This window comes from Apodemus sylvaticus, chromosome 4 (genome assembly GCF_947179515.1).
Source record: "Apodemus sylvaticus chromosome 4, mApoSyl1.1, whole genome shotgun sequence".
NCBI classification, from domain to species: Eukaryota; Metazoa; Chordata; class Mammalia; order Rodentia; family Muridae; genus Apodemus; species Apodemus sylvaticus.
The window spans coordinates 59,348,557-59,372,772 of record NC_067475.1 but is presented as its reverse complement, the minus strand read 5'-3'; the positions used below and the strand labels follow the sequence as shown (position 1 = coordinate 59,372,772).

Here is a 24,216-nt window from a genome sequence, read left to right as displayed (position 1 = left end):
ACTCCAGTTCCAGAGCATCTGATGCCTTCTTCTGATCTCCCTGAACTCACATATGTATACATGTAGTATATGTACATACACTGAGATACATACACATAAAATAATTTTTAAAGGCAATTTAAAAAAATTATATAGGAATGGAGAAATGGCTCAGCAGTTAAAAGCACTTCTTTTTCAGAGGACCTGGGTTCAGTTTCCAGCACCCACATGTCAGCTCACAACTGTCTGTAATGCCAGTAACAGAGAATATGACGCCCTCTTCTGGCCTCCAGAAGTACCAGACATGTACATAGTACAGAGACATATATCTAGGCAAAATACTCATACATATTTTAAAAATTATTTTTCAAATTATATGGGAAAAAGTATAAAACACTCTTTTTACTACTGCAATATTTAAATTTTCTGAACATCTTAGTAGTTTAAAGACATTAAAATTAATAACACAAAATCCTAGATCGATTTCACAAAGTAAAAAACAAAATCAGCTGTTATCCTCCTTAACCACATCATAGGGTAAGAACTAGAGACACATGCATTAAACAGTCTAGAAAGTAAAATCCACAAGAGCCCAGGTGGTGCTAAGATTGTGAGCACAGGCAACACACATGTGGTAGCACACACTCCTGACTGTCCAGTGCTGGGTTATCACTAAATAACATGACCAACTGTGTTAACACTGTTCTCTCTCTTGCTGAATCACATACAACTGAAATATCTGAGTAACCTTCTTTACTTTATAGATAAGGAGGGGTAGAGAGATGGTTCAGTGGTTAAGAACATTGTCTGCTCTTCCCGAAAAGCCAGTTTATTTCCCATCACCCACATGGTGGTTTCAATCATCTGTAACTCTAGCTCCAGAGAATCTAAATCATCTCCTCTGGCTCATATGAGCACCAGATACACAAATTGTGTACTTCCTATACAATGAGTACTAACAAAAAGAGAAAAAATTACTTACAGTTCCTTTAAGTGAGTCTGAGAAAAAGCATTTTCTTGGATAGACATTATAGCATTGTTGTTCAAATCTCTGAAATCAAGAGAAATACAACATCAATAACCATTTCTGTAGTGAAGTCACATAAATGCTTAAATGCTCACGAATATCTACTGACATACAGTCTCAGTATGTAACCCTGGCTTGCCTTAAACTTGCTATGCAGAGCAGGCTGTCCTCAAACTCACAAAGATATGCCTGCCACTGCCTCCTGAGGACTGGGATTAAAGGCAGGCACCACCGTGCCCAGCACAAAGATTATATAGTGAGTAAATATATGAAATACTTACAGATACTCAAGGGATTCAAGACCAATAAATGCTTTCTGTGTAACTGACTTAATCCGGTTTCCTTGCAAGATTCTGAAATAAAATTAAATTCATTAAATATTTACCTACATGAGATATAATTGTATTAAATGCTTGCACTGTGGTATTACACACATTTTAAAAGTTATTTTTCAGTTATGTATCTGTGTGTATATGGTGGGGGAGAGGTATGTCCATGTTCAGTGCTGTGCCTACAGAAGGCAGAAGAGAATATCAGATCCCCTGAAGGGGAAGTTATGAGTACTTATGAGCCTTCCTGATATTGGTGCTAAGAACCAAACTCAGGTCCTCTGGGAGAGCAGAACACATTTTTAACCTCTGAGCCATCCCTTTAGCACCTTTAATAGTTTTACTGAGATATAACTAAGGGAAAAATTATACACACTAGCTTAATGAAAACAAGCAGTTTTAAGAAAGTCATGAACTTACTAATTAATACAAAGCACAACATGAAAGCATCTACTGAGATCTCAGAGCTCAACGGAAGTCCTCTGAACAGTCATCCTAACCACTAAAATAGTGGTAGCCTGCCCATGCTAAGTGAGGTTATATTCTCCATTTTTTTTCCCTTTAAATTTTTATTTTAATTTTCACATATTATTCATTTGATCATACTATTTCCTCTCCCTCATTTTCTCATAGTTCTCCATTGCTCTCTTTAATAAAAGCTGGTAAGATTACAGATGTTCAGACAGGTATGATTCTTTGGAGAAATCCTTCTCATAGGGGATCTCAAATGATTTACGGAAGAGTATTTTCCCTATTATTAGACTGATTCCCCAGATAACTCCTGTTGGTATTTTGTCTGGACTCCTCCTCCAGTTACCTGGTAACAGCCAGATATGCTCCTCCCATAGTTACCTGGCTGCCTACCCCCTCCTCTCTTTTTCTTTTACTTCTGTTTCCTGGTTGCTTCTCTCTTGCCCTCTTGGGCTCTTCTCCCCCTCTCTTCTCCACGTGGTCACAGCCGGCCTCTACTTCTCTACTCTCTCCTTCTCTCTGTCTTTCTCTGTCTCTACTACTACTCTCTTAACACCCCTCTCCATGCCCTAAATAAACTCTATTCTATACTATACTGTTGTGTGGCTAGTCCCTCAGGGATAAGGGATGTCTTGGCATGGGCCCACTGAGACACCCCCTTCCCCCACACCTCACCACATCCCCATAGAATATATCTTAATACCGATTTATCTTTTTATAATCATAACAGCTCCCATGATTACAGACCCTACTAGCTCAACCATATTTTCTCAGAACATTGCTCTTACTTGAATGGAAAACTCTATTTGGTAACTTATTTAAATCCCACAAGACTGAGAATGTAAACTTGTTCTGTCACTATAGAAATCAGTATGGAGGTTTCTCCAAAATCTGAAAACTGAACCACCATATGGCTCCAGCCATGCTACCGGCAGATATATACCTGAAGGATTCTAAAGCAATATGCCACAGGACACTTGAGTCACCATGCTGCACTACATGCCAACAGCCAAGAAACAAGCCCAGCTTACATGTCCATTAAAATACAGATAAAGAAAAGGTAACACATATATGCAAAAGAATTCTATCCAGCCATAAAGAAAAATTAAGTTACAGCATCTCAAGAAAATAGTTACAACCAAACATTTTCTTTCATATGCAGAACCTAGATTTAGAATTACATATGTGTGTGCATACATATGTTTGTAGGTCATGAAACTAGAAAAGGGATCCTGAGAGGGAAGCAACAGATCTAATAAAGAATGGTGCACGTGTCACAGGAGGGAGAAGGGACTACCTGGATGTAAAAAGGGAACCACCCGCAGCAGGGAGGAAGTGGGAAGAGGGCTGTAGGAAACAGGAATGAATGTGAACAGAGTAATGAAACATGTATGAACATGCGGCAATGAAACCCATCTCTCACAATGCCGATCTGAAACTAATTAAGAAATAAAAAACAAATTTCCATAAGAATACTTTATAAATAAAAAGTACCAATCTATTTGGCAAACAAACAAAACTTTCGTTTTTAGGAGACAGAAGGCTTAGACTTTCTAACTATATAAAATAAACATTACACAGTAACATTTAAAACTGCTCCTTGAAGACATCAGATATAAACATCACAGATACATACAATTTAGTGAGACTTTTGAGTCCAGAAAAGGCTTCGCTAGCATCTTCTATGGCCCATGAAATTTCATTGTTTCTCAAATCTCTGAAAGTGTCAGGGAGAAAAAGATTGTTAGCCAATATGACCACCACACCACTAGGCAGCATCCTAACACAGCAACATAAAGGAACATATATGTTAATTTCAATCCTTATTTTAACAGCCATTTTTCATGAAGACTCAGTCCTGCTTTCTAACGGAATATTTGTGATAAACACAGAAAAATTAATAAATTAACTAAGCACTGGGCATGGTAGTGCACATCTTTAGTACCAGCACTCAACTATTGGGAAGCAGAGGCAGGTGGAACTCTGTAAATTCAAAGCAACCTGATGTACACAATGAATTCCAAGACAGTCAGAACTTCACAGAGAAACCCTGTCTCAAAAATAGATAGATGGGTGAATGGATTGATGAATAAATGTAGATAAGCAAAAACTTAATCTTCCTAGTTAACCTTATCTAATTGTACAAGCCTATTAAAAATTGTAGGCAGGGCCCTATAAAAAGGAAGGTTTCAAAATAAAGGTGACAAATACAACTTTCAAATGTAATTTTTGAGTCATGAGATTCCTGAGTGCTCCAAGACCTGCTCTGTGTACTTTTTTTTATAAGATTTATTTATTTATAGATTTATCTATTTCATGTATATGAGGACACCATTGCTCTCTTCAGACACAACAGAAGAGGGCATCAGATCCCATTACAGATGGTTGTGAGCCACCATGTGGTTGTTGGGAATTGAACTCAGGACCTCTGGAAGAGCAGTCTGTGCTCTTAACCGCTGAGCCATCTCTCCAGCCCCTTATTTAATTATTTTATGTATATAAGTACACTGTAGCTGTACAGATAGTTGTGAGCCATCATGTGGTTGCTGGGAATTGAATTCAGAACTTCTGCTCCCTCTGGCCTGCTTGCTCTGGCCCAAAGATTCATTTATTATTATATGTAAGTACACTGTAGCTGTCTTCAGACACACCAGAAGAGGGTATCAGATCTCATTACGGATGGTTGTGAGCTACCATGTGGTTGTTGGGATTTGAACTCAGGACCTTCAGAAGAGCAGTCAATGCTCTCAACCACTGAGCCATCTCTCCACTCCATCCCTCTGCTCACTTAAACATAACACCTCAAAGAGAAATACCAACACAGAACTTTACAGCTCAAGAGCAATGTGACACTCCCCTTGGGAAGCAAAAATGTTATGACTACATGCTAGAGTGTTCATTGTGTTTTCTTTAAAAGCTATTCCGTTCCTTTTTTAAAACAATTATTTATTTTATGTGTGTGAGTGCACTGTAACTGTCTTCAGACACACCTGAAGAGGGCATCAGATCCCACTATAGGAACCACCATGTGGTTGCTGGGAATTGAACTCAGGACCTCTGGAAGAGCAGTCAGTGCTCTTAACTGCTGAGCCATCTCTCCAACCCAAACTATTCCATTCTTAAAAACCTTTTCTATAAAAACTATTCCATTCTTGGAGAAAGTACATTTGTATATATCATGTGCTGATGAAATACCAGTTATAGTAGAAGTATTTAATCACTTTTACTTCCTAAAGCTATCTCATACTAAACTAAGGTACAAGCTTTCTGATTTATAAGATTATATAAAGTGTGGATGCCAAAAAAGGTTTCCTTTTTGCTTAGCTTTCAAGTAAAATGCTAATATAGCTCATTTTATTTTACTATCAATTCTTCAGGACATTCTCCCTCTTCCAAATTATTCACCAAAAGAGGCATGGTGGCTCATGCCTATAATCCCAGGACTCAGGAAACTAACAGGAAGATGGAGAGTTCAAAGCCAGCCTGGGTAACAAGGCAGAACCTTGTCTTGAGACATTAATTACATTAATTAACTAATTACATTAATTAATGAGTGGATAAATAAGGCAGGCAAAAATAAGCAGTGGAGTATGTGGGGTATGGAGACACATACCTTTAATCCCAGGCATTTTGGAGGCAAAAGTAAGTAGATCTCTCTCAGTTTAAGGCCAGGGGTGTGTGTTTTTATATGCATGTGTGTTTGAGGTTTGAATGAGAATGGCCCCCATGAACTCATGTTTGAGTAACTGACTCTCAGTTATTTTGGGAAGGATTAAGGGTGTGTGTCTTTATATGAGGTGGTTTGTCACTGGGGTTGGGTTTCAAAGCCCACAACAGGCCCAGTCTTGTTTTCCCTGACTCCATCTTGTGGTTCAATGTAAGTTCTCAACTACTACTCCAGTGCCATGCCTGCCTATCTGCTACCTACACAGTTCCTGCCATGATGGTTACAGACTAACCCTCTAAAACTATAAGCAAGCCCCCAAGTACATGTTTCCTTTTATAAGTTGGCTTTCTCATAGTGTTTCATCATAGAAGTAGAACTTAGAGAGAGGTTAATATCAGGAACCAGGGTACGGCTGGGGCAGGCCTGACCATACTGTTCTTTAGAGATGTATGGAAACTTTGGGACTTTGGATTAAGAAAGCAGTTGAGTGCTATGAGTAGGGCTTAATTGGGCCATCCTAGTAGGAGCATGGAAGACAGTAGTGCTGAAAGCAATGTGGCCTATGGAGGTTCAGCTCAAAAAGTTTCAGAAAGAAGGAATATTAGAGTCCATTCTTGTGATATTTTGGCAAAGAATGTACTTCTTTTCTACCCTTAGAAAAAATCTGCCAGAGTCTAAATTGAAGAGGTTCAGACAAATGCTGTTGGCAGAGATGTCAAGGCAGCTTAGCACTAACTGTGTTATGTGGTTATCATTGTTACACTGATCTATAATGAAAAGGGGCCAGCAGGGCAAAAAGAAAAGCAAAACGTATATGTGGGGTAAGAAGAGCACCAGGCAATGGAATGTTGGATCCATGCTCACAGAGATGATAAATTTCTTGGAAAAAAAAAAAAAAGGTCTGATGCTAAACAGAATAAAAGGAATGGTACTTTAGGGCAAGACCCAACCAGATAACCCTGAATCTTGTAAAAAGCAAAGTGTTGGAGTAATCTTTTGTACACTGAGTAAAGGTTGTCTCTATATACTCAATTGTTGATTGCCAAACTAGAAGAGAGCTGAGTACTAGCGGATCTTGGTACTGTTATTCCTATGACCCATCACAGGCCTCATATTTTTTTAAACATTCACCTTCCTTCCTTACTGACTGACTGGCTTTAATAAAGAACTGGCAGCCAATAGCTTGGCAGGAAATGGAAGGCAGAAGAACTTCCTTATAATAGAGGGTCTCTGGAAAAAGAAATCAGAAAGGAGATTCACTGGCATACATAGAGGGAACATGATAGACACTGGAGCAGAGAGGTACAGAGCTAGTCACATAGAGGGTGGGAGACTAGTTGGTCTGGTTAATTTTAGATCGCTGGCTGGGAGACTGCCCTAGCTAAAAGACCTAAGCTTTAAAATATTAAAAAGATTCTATCTATGTCATTATGTATACTGCTGGCAGATCCAAAAAAATTTGCATTACAGGAATATTTATGTAGCAAAGGAAACCACCAACAAGCCAAAGCTTATGCAAATGTAACTCACGGAGGGGGCGCAGGCTTCAACCTGAGCAGGCAGTACAACTTGGCACTTTGGCCACACAGTTCCGTCTTGATCAAGGACACAGTAAAAGGATTGTGGAATTTGCTTCAGCAGTTAAAGAAAGCCAGAGAGACAAGGTGCATGACAGAAGAGTCCCTGCATTGTGGCCTAAAGAGGCTACTGCATGAAGCTGTGAAAGTGAAACCTGGATTACACTGGAAACTCTAAGTGGTGGAGATGGCAGAACCTTGAGATACCTGTCAAGGAGAGCTACAAAAAGGATGTGGAACCAGCCCAAGAGAAGGAAGTGTGTTTCAGTCAACAAAGCTGGAAGAAATGGGATTTAAAAAGCCACCTAACATGCCCTCTGACACTGGGCTTTGATCTAGTATTTCTTCACTATGCTCCCTTCTCCCCCTTTTGGAATAGTAATATATATTTTGTGGCACGGTAAGTTGGAAATATGTGATTTACTTTTTGGTTTTATAGGGGTTATAGTTAGAAGACTACCTGAGTCTCAGAAGAGACTTTGAACTTTATTTAAATAGAGTTGAGACTGTGAAAGACTGAGCTGAATGCATTTGCCATCTTCTGGTATGCAGATATACATGCAGACAAAGTATCCATATATATATAAATCTTTTTTAAAAGGTAATAAACAAGTATCCTATTCAAGAGCTATTAAGAATCTAAATTATTAGCCAGATGCCCACCTTTAATCACAGCACTTGGAAGGCAGAATCCTGTGAGTTTGAGGCTAGCTCAGTGACAACCAAGGCTACATAGAGAAATCCTGTCTTTAAAAAAAAAAAAAAAAAACCAAACCCACCACCACCAACACAATAACAACAAAAAAGAATCTTAATTATGAGAAAGGAGCCCATGAGACGAGGCAAGACATTTTTAGTGGGGAGGGATAGAACCCGTGTGACACAAAAGTAGAAACAAGAATACAAGAAGTAGAAAAGTTTACCCAGGAAAGGAGCAGGGGAATGGAGGTAAGAAGAGGCAACGGGAAAGAGGAAAGTGTAGGAAAGAAAGTCAGTTAAAACTATAAATATAGAAAAGCCCCTACCCCTAAGAAAACCTAATACTTGGTAAGACAATTAAAAAATAAAATTAGGAGCTAGAGAGATGGCTCAGTGGTTAAGAACACTGACTGTTCTTCCAAAGGTCCTGAGTTCAAAGGTTCCAGCAACCACATAGTGGCTCATAACTATCTGCAATGTGATCTGATGCCCTCTTCTGGTGTGTCTGAAGACAAATACAGTGTACTCATATACATAAAATAAATAAATCTTTAAAAATCTAAATCAAAAAACAAAAACAATTTGAATGGAGGTACCATGAATGAGAGAATAAAGCTGCTACAGAAGCCATTCATTATTAAATAAAACCAAACCTCAGTGCCAGGGCGGGCTACTTCCCTACAAGTTACTGGACAGAAAGACTTCAAAAGGCCGCCAAAACAATACAAGCCAATTACTACTAGATGGTAAGACACTGATGAAGGTACCACATGCTTTGGTCTCAGAACAGAGAAATCAAACTAGAATTGCTAGAAACTTCCTTTCTGCTGGCTAGTTCATAGTGCTAGAGGAATATTATTATTAACAGTCTAACTCAGTTGGAGACCTATGTGCAACACTACTGACTTATAAGGCAAAATGTGCCCACTAGTATTAAAATCAACAAGTCTGTTACCAACTACTTTGTGACTGGATTTGAAGCCTGCTCAACAAACATGGTCCATGGCTCAGGAAGCAACTGCTATTATTTTCCTAATGGACATAACCATTTATGAATATAGATTTGTGTATATGACTATATAGACAAATCTATAGCCATTTAGACAGACTATAATTGTCAGCTCTGATCAGAGAAGCTCCTTTTTGGAGTGGGCCAGCAGTTAACTGCAGAGACTCATAATTGGTAAAGGTGAGGAGAATGAGTATTTAATACTCAGTCATAAATTGGATGCTGAAATCCCCTCCATACACACACAAAGCTGAGGGAATATCATGGAAGAGGGAATGGAGAGAATGCTAGGGCAGAAACAAGAAGTCAGGCGTTGTGAACAATGTTGTCCAAGCATGACATGACGCAATAACCATAAACTCCCAGAAGCTGTGATTGCCTATCTAACACTTATAATGGAGGAAGAAGAGGCTCACAAGGCCCCATTACACATACTTAATGGTTGATGTGGGAGGAGAGAGGCGTTTCCTTCAGTCTTATGGCCACTGGTACCTGAGCCAGACTCCTACAAGCAATCCTGATGAAATTCATTGGTGATGCTGCTGTTGACTGATTATATTGCTCTTGTGTATGCTAACAGAGTGCTCCACTGAACAGGGCCAATAATCAATTAACAGCATCTTATACCACAAGTATAAGCATGCACGCACATACACACACAGAGACACATACACAATTAGCGAGGCATGGTGATACATGCCTATAATCCCTGTACCTGGAAAGCAAAACTAAGATTTCAAGTACAACCTAAGCTACACACTGAGATCCTATCTCCAAAAACAAAAAATAAAAAAAGGAGTTAGTTTCTTTTGGGCAAAGTCATGAAGATGTAGTTCAATGGTACGGTGCTAGCCTAGTATGCTGAAGCTTTAATCCCTAGCATTATCCCCAAAGACGCAAAAAAACACAAAAAGCAAACAAAAAAACAAAACACAAGTTCATGCAGCAAACTATTAACAGTAAACAGAACTGCCACCACCGTAAGTAACTGCATGCTTCCAGACAAAAGCCTATAGCTGTGGGACACTATCCATCATGAGAACAAGCAGGTAACGGCATTCTGACACTGCCAACTGACAGGGAGAGTCTTTGCTGTCATGATACTTAACTCAGAATAAAGTATAAACTGCTCTAAAACTTTTTTATGGGCTAGAGAATAAATGAAGCACAAATTGCTAGCACATATCCATTTTCATATTGATTATTTTCATTCACTTGCTTAATTTCATTCTAAAAAAAAAATAAAAACCAAAACTTACAATGTCTGAAGATTGGAAAGAAATCTAAATACACCGTCAGCAATGTGAGTGACTCTATTGTCCCCTAAATTCAATCTTTCCAGTAAGCTCAGACCTACAAAGGTAGATTCATCAAGGCGGGTCAACTGGTTATAGGACAAATCCCTAAAAAACAAAAAATACTGAAGTCAGGAATTATTGTGTTAGCCCAATCTATGAATTTTATTCTACTGACACACTAAGTTCAGTTTTCTAAAAAAAAAAAACTGAGGAACTAGGGGATGCCATATCTCACAACTACCATGAGAATAACTGACTCCAGTCTGCCTAGTCTCCCTCCCTCCCATGAAGCACCACCCAACACTTACAGTTCAGACAGTCTCTGGCAGAATTCCCATGCATCGGGGCTGATTTTTTCAATAGCATTCTGGCTCATATACAGTTGCTGTAACATTCGCAAGCCATATAGCCACCCCTTGTTCACTCCTGTAAGGTTATTATGTTCCAGTTCTCTGTACAATTATAGAGAAGGAAAACAAGGCATTCAATACCAAGTACAGTTTTAAATTTCCTTTAAACTGGCAGGCACCTTTGCTAAACTCTAGTGACCCAAGAAACTTAAGCTCTAAAGTGAGCAAGTATCTATAAAACCGACAGACTAGGTGGTACAGCATTCCCAATCAGGATAAACTCTGGTAATTTTGAGTCAAAAGAATATGAAATATAATTTATTTTTTATTGAAAAGCTTATGAATAACAAGAATTCCAGTAAACTAAAAAACTTTAAAGTCCTTATGAAAACAAGGGGTATGGAAAAGGAAAAGTCCTCACAACTATCCCCCAGTCTAATACTTACAATTCTTCCATGTTATTCAAGCCAAAAAACGCTCCATCTTTGAGTTTGCTAATTCCATTCCGCTGCATTTTCAGTGAGCGCAAGGAATCGAGCCCTTGGAAGGTAAGGCCTTCTATAATTTTAATTCTGTTTCTTTTCAGTTCCCTTAAACAAACAAACAAAAATTACAGTTAAAAAATTGGCTGAGTTATTCTAACAGTAATTTAGAAGAAAATCTGCTATAAAGGAAAGCTTGTCTTCTTATAATCCATCAAATTTGTTACTCACAAGAACTGGAGATGAGGCAGCTTGAAGACTTTAGGTGGAATCATGCTAATTCGGTTCCGGTTCAACTTTACGACTAATAAAGAACCTGATAAGTTGTCAAAGCAGCCAGCCTCCAAGGTGGTTATCCTATTATTACTCAGATTCCTAAAATGACAAGGAAACAGCACAAGACAACAAACAGTGGTGACCACCCAAGTCCAGCTCTAGCTCCAACTCTGTCATTTAACTAGACACACATTGACAAATTGTTTTACTGCTATTTCCAGTACCCACCCTAAGTCAGGCTTTTTTTTTTAAACATAGGACAAAAATCATATTTTCCAAGGTTGTAAGCATCAAGGTTCATGGCAAGCACATGTGATGCAAAGGCACAAATACCCAATCAGCATGCTTATGAACCAAAACAGAAACATCTTAACTGGTACTTAAAACAGAAACATCTTGACTGGTACTTTTCGTGTGCATGTGTATGTATACACAATGTGTGTAGGGGTGCAGAGGCCAGAGCGGACTGGGAAAGGGAGAGCTACCTCTATCGTTCTCTGACTTATACAACTGGAGCCAAGGTCTCTCATGGAGCCTAAGTTCACCATTGTGGCTGGGCTGGCTGGCTGGCTGGCTGGCTACTGAACTTTCAGCATCTGTCTCTCATTCCTCCCAATGCTGAAGTTACAGACACACACAGACATGCCTAAATTTTCCTATGGGTGTTTGGAATTTGAACTCAGGTCCTAGTGCTTGCAGAGCCAAGCACTTGTACCCATTGAGCAATCTCCTTAGCCTCTTAACTGCTATTTTATTCCACAAATCATTTAATTGTTTTCTCCCTTCACATCCAAAATTAATTATGTTAGAGCTGGAGGTATAGCTCAGTGATGGAGTGCTTGTCTAGGATATAGTAAGGTCCTAGGTTTGGACCCTAGCATTGAAAAACAAGGGTAAGGTGGGACTTTGTAGAGCACACCCTTAAATGTTATGCCAGTACTTGGAAAATGCAAGCAGGTGGATCTCTATGAATTTGAGGCCACACTAGTCTATATAGTGTCAGGCCAGCCAGAACTATAGAATGAAACCCTGTCTCAAAACAAACAAGAAAGAAAGGGGGGAGGAGGGAGAGAGAGAGGGAAACAGGAGGAGGGAGAAAGAAGGGGAAGGGGTAGGAAGGGAGAAGGGGGAAGAGGGGGAAGGAGAAAGAAAAGAAAAAGACAACATCACTTAGGATGTTACCATACAGGATGACTAGACTTTAGGAACTAGGACACATACTAACTATCAGCAACTGCACACCAGGTAAGCTACATCAGTCCTCTTTACCTTTCACAAAATTGCTGACTAGGACTGGAGGTGTGGCTCACAGCACAGCCACTGCTGAGCATGACAAGACCCTGCATTTAGTTCCCAGTACTAAAATGAAAAGCTCTCAAATGAAATCTTAGGCTGACAAAATGGCTTAGCAAGTAAAAGCACTTGCCAAACAAGCTTAACAACCTCAACTTCATCACTAAAACACTCCTAAAGATGGAAGAAAAGGCTAGTCAGGTGTGTCACATGCCTTTAATGGCAAAAGTAGGTGAGTCTCTTGAGTTTGAGGCCAGCATGGTCTACAGAGTGAGTTCCAGACAGCCAGGGTTACACAGAGAAAGCCTATCTTGAAAAACCAAAAAAAAAAAAAAAAGAAAGAAAGAAAAGAAAAGAAAAGAAAGAAAAAGATGGAAGAAAAAAACCAACTGCACACAGCTGACCTCTGACCTGCACACTCTCACTGTAGAATGTGCATATTACATCACCTCTCACAACAACAAATAAACGTTAAAACTAAATCTCAAACCTTGTTCTCAATGTCTAGCAATTTTCTCTAAGCACTTTTTCTTTTGGCGTGAAGTAGGGAAATAAATATCTACAAAAGCCCAAAACTGGGGGCTGGAGAGATAGCTCAGCGGTTAAGAGCACTGACTGCTCTTCCAAAGGTCCTAAGTCAAATCCCAGCAACCACATGGTGGCTCACAACCATCTGTAATGGGATCTGACGCCCTCTTCTGGTGTGTCTGAAGACAGCTACAGTGTACTTACATATAATAATAAATAGATCTTTGGGCTGGAGTAAGTGGGGGCTGGAGTGACCAGAGGTCCTGAGTTCAATTCCCAGAAACCACATGATGGCTCACAACCATCTGTACAGCTACAGTGTACTCATATACATAAAATAAATAAATAAATCTTTTTTAAAAAGGCCAATACTAAGCTTGTTTTACACACACACACACACACACACACACACACACACACACCAAAATTACCATAAACAACAGACACCCGAGGGACAGCCAGTGAATGACAGAAATTCACTGTCATTGTGAATTCACTGTAGGCAGGCAGTACACCAGTTCCTGCCCAGCCTATTACAGTTGACTCAATAAACTATTCTTCCTATTAACTGAGTAAATCTAAGTCTCTATTTTACTTACAGGTATTTCAGTGACATTCGAGGAAATGAAGATGTCTTGATTTCTGATATTATATTGGAACTGAGGTCTAAACTCTCAAGAGCAGAGTAAAGCTGGAATGCTTCTGCATTTATTTCTGGGATTGAATTATGCACCCTGCAAAACAAGGATTATATTGAAGTTACTGTCAGTGACCCAACACAGGCCACAAAGATACTAAATAATTAGGATCAACAGTTACAGGTACTTGAAAAAACAAGCAATAGCATGTACTGTTATAGTGAAAGCAGACTGGTAGCAGTTGTTGGTTCTCCAAAACAGGGATTTCTCTGTGTGTGTCTACAATATACACAATATATACACAATATATACACAATATATATACACAATTCATAATTAAATAAGAGATCTGAAATCTTAACTTACAATGAAAGTAGAGTAATATTAGGTGTTGGTTCTCCAAAATATGGTATCTCTGTTAGCTCATTGTAATTCATTTTCCTAAGCAAAAGAGAAAAGAGTTTTAACGTTTAATAATGGAAATTACCTCTTGAATTCTGGTTTTGGCTAATATCTTAATATATCCAAATTTGAAAGAGCCTATGACTCAGATTAAGCTATACAAATATATAATTCTGAGAAATTAGACATTTTTAAGACTTTTATTATTTCTAATTATGTGAAGGAGAGAAGATTGTACATTTAAGTGCAATACCTTCAGAAACCAATGGCACTGGATCCCCTGAAGCTTGAGTCAAGGTGGCAGCCACCTGATGTGTGTGTTGGAAGCCAAACCCAGGTCTTCTACAAGAGCAATATGTGTGCTTAACTGCTGAGCTACCCCTCCAGCTCTAAGAAATTAGCAGTTTTAATGTGCTACTTCATAGTAATGCTCTACCATTAAAGTCAGCATTAAATGCTGGATGTAGTTCTAGCATATCTGTAATCCCATTACTTCAGAGGAACAGGAAGGAGAATGTTAAGTTCGAAACCAGTCTGTACTATATAACAGAAAGACTGTCTCAAAAAAACAGTACCAACAAAAAAGAAAAAGAAAAATCAGTATTACAAAGGCTTGTGCCAGATATGATGACACATGCCACTAACCCCAGTCCTCTGATATATGTTAAGAGGATGCACAGGTCCATTGGCCAGCCTGTCCTACATGGTATGTTCTAAACCAATCTAAGCTATTTAGCAAGATACTGCCTTTTTTAAAGGGGGGAGCTCAGCTGGAGAGAGTACTAACTGCTCTTTTGGAGGTCCTGAGTTCAAATCCCAGCAACCACATGGTAGTTCACAACCATCTGTAATGAGATCTGATACCCTCTACTGATATGTCTGAAGACAGCTGCAGTGTACTTAATAAATAAATCTCTGGGCCAGAGCAAGAAGGGCCAGAGGGAGCAGAGGTCCTGAATTCCCTGCAACCACATGATGGCTCACAATCATCTGTACAGCTACAGTGTACTCATATACATAAAGATAAATAAATAAATCTTTAAAAAAAAAAAACAGGAACCTTACAAAAAAAGGGGGGTGTCTAAGGGACTGAAGAGATAGTTCCATAGGTAAAAGTACTGGGTGCTCTTCCAGAAGACCCAGGTTTGATTCCCAGCACCCATGTGGCAACTCATAACTGTCTCTAACTCCAGTTCCATGGTATCTGATTCCTGTTCCAGCCTCTGCGAATCCTCCACGTATGTGGTGCACAGACACGCATGCAGGCAAACTACCCATACGCATAAAATAATAAAAAGTTTTTTAAAGGGGGATTGAAGAAATGCTACAATTATATTTTAATCTTAGAAATTAATCTTTAAAAAGGGGTGGGACAGAGTTGTAAGATAGTAGGGTAGTTGTGAGCTGCCTCACATGGTTGTTGGGTACAGAACTCAGGTTCTCTGGAAGAGCATTAAGTGCTCTTAACCACAAAGCCATCTCTCCAGCCTTCAATTCCTTCAATTTTTTTTCACAGCAACTCTAGATTAAATATTCCCCAATTCATACTGAGAAACGGTCCAGACAGTAAAGTACTTGCTGTACAAACATGAGGACCTGAGTCTGGACCCCTAAAACCAATATACACTGAGCAGAGCAGCGCACATCTGCACACCCAGTACTGAGGTGGGAAAGCGGAGCTAGATGGATCCCTGATGCTCAATGACCAGCCTGAGGTCCAGATTTCAAAAGATGGTGCTTCAAAAAATAAGGTAGAAGAGGACAAAAACCTGGTCACAGGCCCTAAAGGGAAATCTGCTACTATTATTCTGTTAAATGAGCATACCACTGAAACAACAACTAACGACATATTGTTATACACATGATCAGTGTCTGTCTCAACCCTCAGAGATCCTTCTTGAAGTAGATGGCAATTAACTAATCAACGTGTGGAAAGAGACTCGCTCAACCCTAAATTCGAAATCTATACCCAACCCCTCCCACCAAGGTTCAGGAGTCTAAGAAAAGGAGCAGGCAGAAAGATCCTAAGAACCAGAGGTACTAGGTAACCTCAAGGAAACAGCTGTCTTCTTAGACACAGCAGGGCAAATGCAAATATGAACTCAGAGACTACAACAGCATGCACAAGACCTGTACAAGCTCAAGCCAGACAGAACCCCAAGGGGAAGTGGGCATGAAGTCCCACTCTAAGACTGAAAGCTATTTACAATTGGTAACTGCTAGGAGAAGAAATCCACTTTCTTCAATGGAGTGAAGAAATGAGTGAAATGAGTCTGTCAACCATAGTCTCCAGGGAAGACTCTGGGCTCAGGAATAGCTAGCCAATAGATTCCTTGTTTGTTTGTTTGTTTGTTTAGTTTTTATGCTTTTCTACTTTATCTAATTTTATTTTATATGCACTGGTTTTTGGGTTTTTTTTTTTTTTTGCCTGCCTGTATATTTGTGTGAAAGTGTCAGATCTTGGAAACAGTCATGAGCTGCTATATGGGACTTGAACCCAGGTCCTTTGGAAGAGCAGTCAGTGCTCATAACCACTGAGCCACCATCTCTCCAGCCCCTAGCTTTTGTTTTTTAAGAGAGAGAGTGTGTGCCAGGCTTGGTGGCAGAGGCAAGTTGATTTTTGTGAGTTCGAGGCCAGTCTGATCCAAAAAGTAAGTTCCTGTCCAGTGAAGGTTACAGAGTGAAAGAAGCCCTTTCTCAAAAAAGCAAAAACAAAAAAGAGAGAGAGCATGAAGCTGGCAAAATAGGGAAGTATGTGAGGATCTGGGAGGAGTTGGGGAAAGGAAAGAATATGATCAAAATATATGAAATTCACAAAAGGCTGGGCGGTGGTGGTGCACGCCTGTAATCCCAGCACTTGGGAGGCAGACGCAGGCGGATTTCTGAGTTCCAGGCCAGCCTGGTCTACAGAGTGAGTTCCAGGACAGCCAGGACTATACAGAGAAAACCTGTCTCGAAAAAAACAAATCCAAAAAACAAAAAACAAACTTAAAATGTATTAAAAAAAAAAAGAAAAAAAAGAAATTCACAAAAGATTATTTCAAATAAGTAAGGCATACAAGCAACTCACAAAGATACTAAATGTTGATCTCTGGACTCCACAAGTACTTAACAGTGCACACATACACAAACAGACACACAAATACACACCAAAAATATTCAGATTCATAATTAGGTTACTTCAAAGACTTTAATATTGAATGAATAAAAATAACTTACACTTCTTGTAATGCTTCTGATTCCAAGCTGATGTTCCAGTTAGACAACCGGTTATGACTCAAATCCCTGAAAGAAGACAGATATACTGAGCTTAGTGGCGGAAGCTAAACCTCAGAGAAAAATCAAACAGAGCAGGGGCTAGGAAGACATCCCTCAGTGATAGAGGGGCTAAGACCTAGGCACCTCTCTAGTGTGGCCAAAGGAGGAAGAAGGGAGGAAGTACAAAACTAAAACAGGACTACTAAGTCCTACAAAAGTAATTTTTTTCTTTTTTTATTTAATTCATTAATGTATTTATTCACTATACAACTCAGTATCACCCCTTCCTCTCTTCCAAGTACCCCCTCACACAAGTCCTCCCCTTATTTCACCTTCTCTTTCTCTTCTGAAAAAGGGAAGGACCCCTCTGGATCTCTCTCTCTCTCTCTCTCTCTCTCTCTCTCTCTCTCTCTCTCACACACACACACACACACACACACACACACACACAAACATCAACATCACCACCATCTCTACCATCTCCACCATCACCTCCATCACCACCACCCAACCCAGCCGCTGTGGGACTAGGTGCATCCTCTCCCACTGAGGCCAGAGTTTAGCCCAGGTGTTGTGGTACATGCCTTTAATCCCAGCACTTAGAAAGCAGAGGCACAAGTTTCAGGCCAGCCTGGTCTACATATCAAGTTCCAGACCAGTCAGAGCTACACAGTAAGATTCAGTCTCAAAAATAAATAACCAACCAAACAAACATAAGATTTCTTTTTATTTTCAATTATGTTCAGATGTGGCTATGTGCGTGGGAGTATAGGTGCCTATGGAGGCCAAAGGCATCAGATTACCCTGGAGTTAGGATTATATGCATTCAATGCTGTCCTCTGCAAGAGTCCTCTCTTCGATGGGTGGTGGTGGTGGTGGTAGTGGTGGTAGTGGTAGTGGTGGTGGTAGTGGTGCATGCCTTTAATCCCAGCACTTGGGAGGCAGAGGCAGGCGGATTTCTGAGTTTGAGGCCAGCCTGGTCTACAGAGTGAGTTCCAAGACAGCCAGGACTAAAGAGTCCTCTCTTCAAGAGTAGTATGTGCTCTTAACCTCTGAGCTATCTCACCAGCCCCTAAATGTGAATTTTAAGTCAGGCATGGTGCGAACTGTCTGTAATCTCAGCACTAAGAAAACAGACGCAGGAAAATCACTCAATTTGAGTTTTGCCTATAAACTCTAGGCCAGTCAGAGTTATATATTAAGACCATGTCTTAAAAAAGTGCAACTGAATTTCAGTATTACCAAAAGAAATGCTTATGAGTAAATCTGTCCAAATGTCAATAAATCTAATACTTTTCGACTTTTAATGTTTTTTTTCGTAATTTAGAATAAATTAGTATGGTTTAATAATAAAAATCCATAAGCAATATAGGCATGGTGGTCCATGTCTAAATTCCCAGCACTTGGAAGGCTGAGGTGGGAAGGGCATAAACTATAGTTCAACCTAGATTGCATAGCAAAGTCTTTTCTCAAAAACAAACAAGCTGGGTGTGGAGGTGCACTTGGAAGGCAGAATTAGGCAGATCTAGTTATAGGCCAACTAAGGCTTCACAGTGAGACACTGAGACCCTGTCTCAGAAATGAAAATAAGATAAAATTTTAAAAGAATAAGAGGATATAAGGTCTTCTATCCTTATCACTAGCTTCCTCATAGTTTATCTTTTTCTAGCAGCAACAAAGGAAACTACTACGTATATTGCAGCCCTCTGATAAATGCTTTATACATACACCAACTAATTTTTTCACAAATTATAATGGATATTTTGTCCCCTGCTTTCTTTTGTTTTGGTTTGGTTTGGTTTTTTTTTTTCTGAGACAGGGTTTCTCTGCACAGCCCTGGCTGTCCTGGAACGTACTCTGTAGACCAGACTGGCCTCAAACTCAGAAATCTACCAGTCTCTGCCTCCCAAGTGCAGGGATTAAATAAAGGCATGACTACCACTGCCCGGCACCCCTTGCTTTCTTAACGATGGGTTGTTTTTTTGGGGGGGAGGGAGGTTGGTTTTGTTTTTTTATTTGCTTGTTTGTTTGTCTTCATCTCTTGTAGTGATTATAACAGATCAGCTACAAACAAAAAAAATTTTTTTTGAGGCAGGGTTTCTTTATGGAGCCTTGGATGTTCTGAAACTAGCTCTATAGATTAGGCTGACCTTGAATACACAGAGATCCACCTGCCTTTTAAATGCATGTACTACCACTACTGGCCAGCTATAAACAGATCTGAAGGTAGATTTCCCAAGTCAAAATGATAGTGTCTATAATGTGAACTGAGCTGGGGATGTGGAGGTAATGCATAAAGGCTGACACTGAAGGACAGTGCAAGGCTAACGTGCTCATAGCAAGATCCAAGCAAGGAATTTGGTCTTCCTAAAAAGAGTTTCCTAGCTTCTGAAGAAGGTAATAAATCTTCAAATTATGTTGATGATGGTGACAGTTCTTGTTTAATATTTATTAAGTTGCAGTCTTCTATGTATTACCAAATGAATTAGCACATAAATGCAAGGCAAATATTTCTCACTGTGCTTATACATAAAACAAGCATAACAACTAATAACTTGCTAATCCAAAGTCACACGAAACTAAGAGTAGAGAAGCTATTTATTCAAAATTTCATCCCATCTCTAGCAAGTAGTTTATTAGAATACAACTTTCACTAAAGTTGATCATGAGTTTAAATTTTTAAGCAATCTTTTAAAAAATTCAGCTGTCATCTTTACAATGCTCAAGTAGAACCTAGCTCACACAAGCTGTTTGCCCAAGAGACCTACTGCATGTTTCAATATGGCTAGCAGCAGGGGCACACTGGAGAAACACTACAGATCAGTCTGTCTCCCAGTGCTGCCACAGGCAGTTGGCAAGTTCATGTTGGATGGCACAGCTGAACAATTTGCTCTCAGCTAGATTCATGCCTGCTTATCAGTAAATCTTAGCCACTTAATTTACATGGGGACAAAACTAAGCATTATTATTGTTTTTTTTTTAAGTGATAATACTGATAAAAAACTATCTTTTAAAGTATTTTATTTAAAAGAAATTGGGGGCTGGAGAGATGGCCTGAATTCAAATCCTAGCAACCATGGGATCTGATGCCCTCTTCTGGTGTGTCTGAAGTCAGCTACAGTGTACTTAGATATTAGAAAGAAAGAGAGAGAGAGAAAAAGAGAGAGAGAGAGAGAGAGAGAGAGAGAGAGAGAGAGAGAGGGAAAGAGAGGAAGAAAGGGAGAAGGAAAGAGAGGGAGAAAGGAAGGAAGGAAGGAAGGAAGGAAGGAAGGAAGGAAGGAAGGAAGGAAGGAAGGAAGGAGGAAGGAAGGGAGGGAGGGAGAAAGAAAGGAAGGGAGAAAAAGAGAGAAATTAGAGAAATTAAAGAAATTGGTCAGGGCAGTGGCAGAGGCAGGCAGGTCTCTTGAGCTCAAGGCCAACCTGCTTTACAGAGTAATTTGCAGGACAGACAGAGGTACAGAGAGAAAACACATCTGGAAAAAAAAAAGAAAAAGAAAGAAAAGAAATTAATTGGTCAAGAACTCTCCATATTAACACTAAGTGGCACCCATGGGAGAACTCTTAGGAAGGAGTTCATGTGATCATAAACACCAGAGTTTGGATCCCTTATACCCACATAAATGCCGTGTGGTCCTGAAAGCCCACTTGTAATTCAGGTACTTACAAGGCAGCGACAAGATCCCAAGACCAACCTGAATAGGTTGACTGACAAATTCAGTTCTGGGTTCAACTGAGGGACCCCTGCTCAAAGGAATACTTCCAACACCAACTTTGAACCTCCTTCACCCATGTGCACAGATGTGCACCCTCATCTGCATAGACACATATGTCCACACATATGCAAAATACATATGCACACCATATACATATTCCTCCTCCTCCTCCTCTTCCTCCTCCTCCTCCTCACATCATCATCATCATCTACCAGGAAGACAAGGTTTGGTAAGGCATCACAGGCATTGCTATTATTAGAATGAAAGCCCCAACTATTCCCTTCAACTATCCCCAAAATGTATTTAACAATCAATAGCCTTTCCTGTGTTTTCTAACACTACAAATATGAGTGATAATGGATGACTGATATGTAAAGGTCTCTCCCTTCCCACTCATGCTACAGGGAAGCAGCTGTAATAAGCGATCAATTATTAAAATGCTTACATCATCCGGAGCCAGAGGTGCCATTACTGTGGTTGTGCAGTGCCATCAGGGTGTAAATTATTTACAGAATGCTCAGAGAAGTCACAAGTTCTGCAGGCCAACTACAAAGAATTCCTGCAGCCACAGAGTACTGTTTTCTTCTGCCTACTCAGGTCTGCCCACTTTTGTGTCAATAATCTTTCTTGTTTTAAAGAATCAATGGCATTATTAACATCACCGAAAACAAAACCCCCAACAAGGGAGTCTTTTACAAAGGATATTAAACACACACACATACACACATACATACACACACACACACACACACATCTAGCCAAGCAGTGTGGCTCAGAATTGTAAATCTGGGAGCTGAGGCAGGAAGACTGCAAGTTGGAGGACAACCTAGATGACCTAGTAACAACTTGCGCACTTTTTTGGACAAAGGAATCTAGTTTACTGGTACGGTGCTTGCTCAGCATGCATCAAACTGTACGTCTGCCTGATCTGCACAGTGAGCTTCAGGACAGCTAGGGTTACATAGAGAGATGCAATCTCAAAACAAAAACAAAAAACCACAGTCTGGAGAGATGTTTCAGCAGTTAAGAGAACTTGATGGTCTCACCGAGGACCCAGGTTCAGTGCCATATAAGTACAATTTGAGGGTACACCATACATAGTGCTACTCTACAGACAAATCTCTCTGGTCTCCTTTGTACTGTTTCCAACACAGAGCTGCTGTATGCACATGTAATGTCCACCTCAGCTCATGTGACTGAACAATTTTCCAGCTAGCGAAGCTGTTTGGAAAGATGCATTAGCAGGAGCAAATGAGATCTGTAGGGCAGGACTTGATAATGGGTCAGCTCTGCTTCCTGAGTGTCAGTGCCACATAACTAAGCACCTCCCATTTCCACTGCCTCAGTCCAAGCTGCTCCTGACAGCCCACGCTTACTTCCTTGACAGACTATACCTCTCAAACCCATGAGCCAAGCCAGGCAGTCGGTGATGTGCGCCTTTGATCCCAGCACTTGGGTGGCAGTGGCAGGTGGATCTCTGAATTTAAGGCCAGTCTAGTCTACAAAATGAGTTGTAGGACAGCCAGGGCTACATAGTGAAACCCTGTCAAAAAAACAAAAAAGTCAAAATTAAGTTGCTTCTATAAGGTTATTTTGCTACCACAATGACAAAAGACAAAAAAAATAAAAAATAAAAAATAAAAAACCAAATAAACAAAAAAACCCCACCCTGATATTTCTATATAAGTGGTTCTAAACTTGTCACAAAACACAGATATTTACATTACGATTCATAACAATAGAAAAATTATAGTTATAAAGTAGCAACAAAAACAATTTTATGGTTGGGGGTCAGCACAACATGAGGAACTGAATTAAAGGGTCACACATTGGGAAGGCTGACAACCACTGCCTTCTAAGAATATCCAAACAGTAGGGTGATAGGGACACTCATTTCAAACATAAGGGGCACATTTTTGTTTTTCTACTACTCCACTATTACTGAGAGGTTGTGGTCCTGGGTAAGCACAGCCCCACTGAGCTTCATCTCCAGCTCTCTTTTTATTTTTCATCTGAAAAAGTGTCTCACTCTACTGTCAGGCAGCCTTTCAACTTGCAATCTTGCTTCCTCAGCCTCCTGTAATCAGTAGCTAGCTGGATTACAAGCCTACGTGCCTAACCACTTAAAGTATGATAGTCTTGGGACTATCATAATAATATAGGAAACAAGAACCTAGTCTTTGCACAGCCAGTTCAGGAAATGCAGACAAATCACTTAACCTCTCTATATGTCATTTGAGTCTCTTCTAATATAAACTGTGAATACCAGCCCCAACTTTATACGACTGCTTTAAATATATAAATAAAATGATTAACACTGAGGTCAATGTATAAAGGAATCTGAAATAAAACAATGGTCCAGCACCATCTCTTTTAAGCATTTATCTCCTGAACATGCAGGTATAATCATTTCCTAAGGCAAACTCTAGCTGGAACTACTCCCCTACTTTAGTGTAATGGGTATTCATGGTTGTCAACTTGACTACATCTGGAATTAGCCAAAATCCAAATACCTATGAGGCATTTTTCTTCACTGGATCATTCGAGGAGAAGGCACACTTAAATCTGGGCCACCCTTTCTAGCAGCAGCCTATAAAGGACATGAAAGAAGGAAGCTCTTGCTTTTTGTCTGATGTCCTCACTCTTGTCCTCATTCCTTCAGTGGTAGTGAGAGCTTACTTCTTTGGAATTCTGGTGTATACTGAAGACATGTTCAACCTCATGGACTGAACAACTGTTGGATTACTGAACTTTTAGTCAGAAGACAAGCCCTTGTTGGACTAGCCAGACCAAAGCCTGAAAGCCATTATTATCTAATAAATGATGTGTGTGTGTAGGGGGGGTAATACAGCTACTCTCCCACCTGCCTACCGTACTGGGATTGAACCTCAGGTCTTACACCTGTTAGGTAAGCATTTTTACCACTCAGATGTATAACTGCCTAGTCCTCTCTTTTCTTCCTCTCTCTCTTTCTTCCTTCCTTCCTTCCTTCCTTCCTTCCTTCCTTCCTTCCTTCCTTCCTTCCTTCCTTCTTCTTTCTTTCTTTCTTTCTTTCTTTCTTTCTTTCTTTCTTTCTTTCTTTCTTTCTTTCTTTCTTTCTTTCTTTCTTTCTTGATTGTAGCTAATCAGTTGGCTCTGGGATTTTAAGTACATACTATTCTTGCAGAGAACCTGAATTCAGGACTTGAGTTCAGGTCCCAGAACTCACATTTTACAGTTC

General features: G+C 39.8%; 1 protein-coding gene across 3 annotated transcripts in view; it reads right to left on the bottom strand.

Moving 5' to 3' along the window:
- Lrig2 (leucine rich repeats and immunoglobulin like domains 2) overlaps positions 1 to 24,216 on the bottom strand; it is a 59,753-nt gene that overhangs the window by 27,687 nt on the left and 7,850 nt on the right. For all 3 annotated transcript variants that reach the window (XM_052179580.1, XM_052179582.1, XM_052179581.1), the window contains exons 2-11: positions 17,245 to 17,310; positions 13,990 to 14,064; positions 13,585 to 13,719; positions 11,120 to 11,263; positions 10,853 to 10,996; positions 10,365 to 10,508; positions 10,018 to 10,161; positions 3,443 to 3,523; positions 1,288 to 1,359; positions 962 to 1,030 (exon numbers count right to left, since the gene is read on the bottom strand). In XM_052179580.1, coding sequence (XP_052035540.1) covers positions 962 to 1,030; positions 1,288 to 1,359; positions 3,443 to 3,523; positions 10,018 to 10,161; positions 10,365 to 10,508; positions 10,853 to 10,996; positions 11,120 to 11,263; positions 13,585 to 13,719; positions 13,990 to 14,064; positions 17,245 to 17,310 — 1,074 coding nt within the window. The remainder of the gene's footprint in view (positions 1 to 961; positions 1,031 to 1,287; positions 1,360 to 3,442; positions 3,524 to 10,017; positions 10,162 to 10,364; positions 10,509 to 10,852; positions 10,997 to 11,119; positions 11,264 to 13,584; positions 13,720 to 13,989; positions 14,065 to 17,244; positions 17,311 to 24,216) is intronic.